Source organism: Nothoprocta perdicaria, unplaced genomic scaffold (assembly GCF_003342845.1).
Source record: "Nothoprocta perdicaria isolate Ctin4 unplaced genomic scaffold, notPer1 scaffold_72, whole genome shotgun sequence".
Classification (NCBI taxonomy): Eukaryota; Metazoa; Chordata; class Aves; order Tinamiformes; family Tinamidae; genus Nothoprocta; species Nothoprocta perdicaria.
The window spans coordinates 2,180,336-2,186,557 of record NW_020455999.1 but is presented as its reverse complement, the minus strand read 5'-3'; the positions used below and the strand labels follow the sequence as shown (position 1 = coordinate 2,186,557).

At 60.1% G+C, this 6,222-nt stretch overlaps 1 protein-coding gene across 1 annotated transcript in view; it reads right to left on the bottom strand.

Moving 5' to 3' along the window:
• Window positions 1–2,840: 2,840 nt before the first annotated feature.
• NPHP4 (nephrocystin 4) overlaps window positions 2,841–6,222 on the bottom strand; it is a 29,348-nt gene continuing 25,966 nt past the window's right edge. Inside the window, exons 24-27 of the mRNA XM_026051098.1 lie at window positions 5,858–6,029; window positions 4,614–4,793; window positions 3,468–3,611; window positions 2,841–3,395 (exon numbers count right to left, since the gene is read on the bottom strand). Coding sequence (XP_025906883.1) covers window positions 3,255–3,395; window positions 3,468–3,611; window positions 4,614–4,793; window positions 5,858–6,029 — 637 coding nt within the window. The 3' untranslated portion in view covers window positions 2,841–3,254. The remainder of the gene's footprint in view (window positions 3,396–3,467; window positions 3,612–4,613; window positions 4,794–5,857; window positions 6,030–6,222) is intronic.

The window sequence follows — 6,222 nt, the reverse complement described above, 5'->3', positions numbered from 1 at the left end:
TCGGCACCCCCGCCGCGCRCTCCCGGCACGCGCCAGCGCTCCTGGCACCGTGTCAGCGCCGCCCCAGCCAGCCTGGCCTCCGCTAATAACTAATTAGGAGATAATTAACATTTGCAASATGCAGCGGGAAACATCTGGGCCTGCTAATTTATGGGAAGCCTTCATGGCTGATGGATGGAGCCGGAGCAGGCGTGCGGCACGRCGTGGATGGATGGACAGGTGGACGGAGCAGCCCAGGAGGGACGAGGGCGCCGAGCAGCCAGGCTGGCACGGGCTGCCCCTCGCAGAGGCTTCCTTAGGTGGCCGGGCGAGCAGAGCAGAGCCGCTGGGCGCAGGAGGGCGCCGGGCTGCTCGTGCCTCCTCGGGGTGCTCTTTACCAGGGCTTTGCGGGAACTGGTGCGYGGGAGCCCGAGGGCTCCGGGGTGCACGGGGGCCCCGGTGCCAAAGCTGCTGCCCTGAAGACCAAGGGCTCGAAYGGGACACGGTGATCCAGCCCTCATGGTCCTTGGGAGCCACAGATAGCGCTGCATTTCCTGCTCTAATAAGCAACTTGCAGCCCTGCAGCATGAGGCTGGTGCACACAGTGCATTAACAGCCTCACCAGGAGCTGGCCCTGCCTCCCCCGGCACACATCCTGCAGCCCCACGGGTCTTGCTGTTGTGGCTCTTCCAAGAGTCCCAAGAAGCCTTTCCAGAGAGTTTCTTCCCTGTGTCTTGCAGTGATGAGATGCAAGCTGCAATTTTAGGGTGAATTAATTATATCATTACTGGAATCCAATTTTCTTCCTGACAGGAATGAAATGGAAAGGGAATAATAAGTTGCATGTTAAGTGCACAGCGATATGAGTTTATTGTCATTAATGGGGACAACTTCATTAACAAGCGTGAGCAAAATAAGAAATACAATAGTTCCCGCAAGCCGCTGTCCCACTGGGCAGGGCTGCTGCTCCCGCCTCGGCACGGAGCTGCCGGCATCTCCCGGGTGTCCCCGCGCTCCAGAGCCCAAGGGAAGTTGCTTGGAAGGGTCTCCGGGCACCAGGGTTGCGCTGGTCCCTGCAGGCTGGGCCTCGGGTGCCAGATGGAGCGGGAGCTGCTCGTGGGAGCAGAGACGCCGCTGCCGCCGCGAAGCGGAGCTGGAGGCCAGGGAACCTCCCTGCACCTCCCAGCAGCGCCGGCCCGTGCCAGGTGCCCTTCCTTTGGCACGAGGACGGTGCCAGGCCTGGCCCAGCAGCTGCAGGAGCCACAAGGAAGCACCTGCTGCCCGGCCCCTCCGTTGCAGCGGGAGCTCCCAGGCAGCCACGGCCGCAGAGGAGGCACCAACTCATTCATAATTCTTAAGAAATATTATTATATGGAAAAGTAATGAAAATTATGCAGCTAATCTACTCTAATAAGCGAACTTCGTGGCCGCTCTGTGCCGGAGACAGTGTGATAATATAAAAAATATGAGCTGTCATTTCCAATCAGTGCCGGGGAGGCCGCGGGAGCTGCCCGYGCCGCAGCGGGACCTGCCGCTCCCGGCCCGCGCGCCCAGCGCCGCACTGGGACGCGCTGGGACATCCCGGGCTGCCCCTCGGCCTCCCCTCCCCGCGCCGTGCGGAGGCTCCGGGGCCCTCGCCAAGCCCACGCGCGAGGAAGGCTGCAAGAACAGGCAATAAATTAAAATCCCGCCAGGCTCACAGTCAGCGGGATGCGTTTCAGCCATTTCCTTCTAATCCATTAGCGAAAATGGAGCCATCAGAAAATTAGGCGCTGCTTGATGGTTTTTGACTACTAATGACCGTGAGTTCACAGAAATAACTGCAGTAGAAAATGCTAAGGAATGGGGCGGTTCTGTCACCCAGCAAACAAGACTGAAATATATTGGACCGGGCCCGTGGTTGCTCCGTGTGGRCGGTGAGCGGGCGCCTTCCTCCCAAGGAGAGGGCCGGGCGCGCGTCGAGGMCGAGGCCTGGGGGCTCTGTGCAAACGTGGCCAGGCTCTCGTGACACTGCTGCACAAGCGGGAGCTGCTTTTGCACCAAAATTGCCCCTCTGAAGGCTGCTGCCACCTGCCCTCATGCTGCAGCAGAGTGGAGGTAGAGGAGGAGAGGAAGGCTCAGCCTAGGGCAGCAGGCCCTGCCCCGCTGCTCCCTGCAGCCACCGCAGCCCACGGTGACTACAACGATGCAAATGCACTCTGCAAACACTGCCAAGATCCTTGGCAGCGAGTCGTTAATCTTCATTACTTGCTCTACAGCTGAGAAGTTCCGAACGGCAGCGGTCAAGGGCTGTGTGCGCGGTCACGGTGCCCGCCGGCGCTCCCGCTCGCCCCTYGTGTCGGTGCGACGGGCGCAGCCTGCCCGGCCGAGCGGCCGCCGCCAGCACCGCTGCCCGGTGCCAGCCTGGAGCTGGCAGGGGCGGCCGCAGCAAGGCCCGCGGGGACAGCCCAGASCTCCTGCAGCCCGAGCACGCGCCCGTCTCACCCCAGCGTTCCCCCTCCGTCTGCACCACAATCATTCCGGCATTTTCCCCAGTTCTGCACAGAGTTCGTCCCGGTGTTTCCCCTGATCTGCACCAACTTCATCCCGGTGCTTCCCTCCCATCGGCACCAAGCTCATCCCAGCATTTTCCTCTTCAACCTGTACCAAGCTCATTCCCGGCATTCCCCTCCTGCCTACACCAAGCTCATTCCGGCATTTCCCGCCCCGATCGGCACCAAGCCCCGGGGTGCCCGGCCTTCCCAAAGGCAGCGCCCAGCCCCGCATGGCGCTTGCCCACGGGCTCACAAGCACCCGCACTTCCCGTAGCCACAGATGCTGCAGCACTCTGCCAATTCTGTGCAACAATTTTAATTGATCTAGAATCTTAAAAAATATTAGTGTCTAGAAAAATGCTTTGCTTATACAAAATTCAATGTAGAAAACGAAATGCTTAAAAAATATCCTGTGGATTTAGATTTGCATACTCTTTCAACTAAAAAAAAAAGATTGCAGCACGCTGAAATGTAGAAATACATAAAAAGAGGCAGCCTTCTGGGGTTGTGGGACAGTAACAGACATGGGCACAGGGCCCGTTTGAGCAGGAGGGAGGTCCCCAGCGTTACGTGACATTGGTGGGTTTGTTGCAGGGTCCCCAGGCGCACAGCCCGAGCGCCCGGGCTCCCTGCGACCGACACCACGGGCAGGGCACTCGGACGTGAAGCACRTGCAGGTGGGAGACACATCTGGGGCCAGGCGGCGCTCTCAGAGCGAAGCRGTGACGGCGGCGGGGCCCCTCACTCGTAGGTGACCGTCACGCAGAAGGTCTCCTCGTTCTTGTCCTCGTGGTCGTTGATGTGGATGAGAATGTCCTCGCGGGCGGCGTGGCAGCACGGGGCGAAGCGCAGCCCGATGGTGTGCGCCTCCCCGCCGGCAACCTGCGGAGCGCGACGCGCTCGAGCAGGGCCGTCCCGCAGCGAGCCGGCTCCGCGCCCGCCCGCGGCGCCTACCTCGAAGGAATCCTCCTGGAAGTGCAGCAGGTCGGGCCGGCTGGTGCGCAGGAAGTAGCGGCGCCGCGCCGGGTACGGGTTGGTGTAGGTGATGCGCTTGGTGGAGCCTCTCCCGCCGCCCGCGGGCAGCGCGATCTCGAACACCTGCCCCGGGGACACGCGTGAAGAGCGGCGGCCGCGTGCCGCCCCGCGCAGCGCAGGGAAGCGCCGCCCCGCACGGCACTGACGAGAGCACCAGGCGGAGGGCGAGGGCAGCAGCTCCAACCGGCCAACTAGTGCGCCCACTAATTAAATGAATTCCACTGGGACAGCCAGGGTGCTAATTTTGATAACAGAGCACACCCCTGGGAGAGCGGCTGCTCCTCAGCAGCAGCAGTGGAGCATTGGCTTAAATGCCCAACTTAACTCCCCCAGTACTGAGGGCTTCAGAAAAACATTTTTTAAATGAACACATTAACTGAGCGATCTAATTTTCTATCTGTGAGCCAAGTCCTAAGCCAGCACAGTGCTAATAGAAATCAGCATGCTGTAGCTTTAATTTCTCAACTGGGTATACTTCAGAGCTGACATTCCTCAGCATGGAGTTACCTTCAGAGCTGTCTGAAAGGCATTTCATTATGGTCTTCAGCGAGACTGCTCAAACACGGGAGAGCTAAACACATACTCCCGTGCCTTAGCAGTATGGCGAGACGGAAATAATAAAAGGAAGAGCGGGCAGAATTCATGCAGAAAGGGGAGGCCGCCCTCGCGGCCGCGGTGCCTCTGGTTCTGGCAAAGCGGGCGCTCCTCAGGCAGCTCCCAACACGCAGCTCCCGCACCCGCGGCTGGCACAGGGAGATTAACTCAGGGAGGAGGGTTAATCTCTAATCTGACAGTAATTCTGCAAAATTGCTTTTGCGATCCCTGACCATGACAGTCTGGGATAATGGAAGTATCTGCAATGCGACCCAGCGCTTGACTGGAGGACAGCAGCAAGTGAGAACCGCTCCAAGCCCCGGCACGTGCTCGTCCTCTTGCGGAGAGGAGTGCAGATGCCAGGGTGATTGGTGCCAACAGCAGGGGTAAAGAGGGCACAAGTGGCAGCCCCAACAAGTCCCACCCTGCAGGTGTGGAGCCGTCGCGCCCGCCCCGCAAGAGCCTGCACACCTTGGAGAGCAGGGGCTGCCGGCAGGACACGCAGAGCAGCCAGGAGGACACGAGCTGGTGACGTTCCACATCCACCACGTTGAGGTGCAGGAACCTGCTGCCCGCTTGCCGAGGCCGCACGCCCAGGGCCAGCTCCTGCACGGCGTGCGGCGGGAGGACGAACACGCCGTCCGGCTCCACCTGCAGGGAAGGCACGCGGTGGCGGCGAGAGGCTGTGCGAGAGCCTCAGCGCTGCTGTGCCGGCAACACGGAGCTGGCAGCCCCGCTGCGGGACACGGGGCGGCACAAGGGAAGCGAGAGGAGGCCGCCCCACACAGAGAGAGGCTCTTGGATGGTGTGCCCAAAGCAGCCTCGGGAAACCCTGCCCGGGAATGGGGAGAATAAGCAAGAGGGACTTCATGCAGATGGTGGCTGGATCACCGCGGAGCCCCCAGGCTGCTGCTCCTTGGCTAGTGACAGCCAGGAGAGACTCTCCCGTTCCCTCATAATGTCAAGGAGAATATAAATGAGGCCCTGACCRAGCGCAGGGAGCGTGCACCTACGACACAAATATTTAACACCACCTACATTAATAAACTGGGACTAACTTTACTTGAGCAGCTCTGTGCCAATTCTAATGTGAACTTTGCTTAGCCACATGAACGCTAAAGATGGATTTACCAACAGCGAGAGCTCTTCTCCCTGCCCGGGGTGCTGAGCTTATTCTTTGCTCTGCAGTGCTTGCTGCAGGACCAAGAGGTGCTGGTGCCAGGCACGTGCTGGAGCCGGGGCTGAGCCTGCTGCACCATCCTGCCCCGTCCTGCCCTGTCGTGCCCCACGATGTGGGGGACGTGGCATGAGGRGGTCCCACGTTCCAGGAGGAAAGGCCTCCGCACTGTGGCCTTCTCTGCTGTTTATGGAGTTTTGGGGCCTTCACGTTTACAATCATGACTAAAGGAATTCTCAAGAAATTATTAGTCTTCAGCTAGCCTCATTAATGCAGATAATTTGCCCTCTGGGGTTTTGTACCAATGATTCTACACACTCCAGCTTTAATCAAAAGATAATTATCACAAACACTTTATGGCAGTAAATTGTTCATAATTCCAAAAGGGATGTGTTTCACTGCGGCAGGGCTATCGCCACTAGGATTGTCAGCGCAAGTCCACTGCTGATTACAGTCGGGAAAGACCTGCCAGCCCTTTAGCTTGCCCCGATCCCCGCCGTGCGGGAGCCAAGGCGCAGGGCGGCGCGGGAGCCGTTACCTGGAGCTCGTGCGGGTGCGAGGTGTAGGCCCGGACCCTCCTGAGCGCCGGCGTGCCCCGCAGCAGCGCGCACAGGCGGCTCAGCTGCCCCGCCACGCAGCTCACGTCCAGGCGCTGCACCGAGTGCACGTAGAACTGCCACATGTGCACGGGAGCGGCGAGCCAGGCGTCCCTGGAGCAACGAGAGCGGCGCGCGGCGCTGAAACACAAAGTGGGACGTGAGCTCCCACGCGAGGCGACCTTCACCAGCACTTCAGCGCCCGGCTCTCACACAGAGCCCTGCTGCCTTGGCTGGCCTTGGGGCAAAAGATTTTGCTTCGGTCTAAGCAATTGCAAAGCGAAGCCAAGCCTGGCATCTGGCAGCG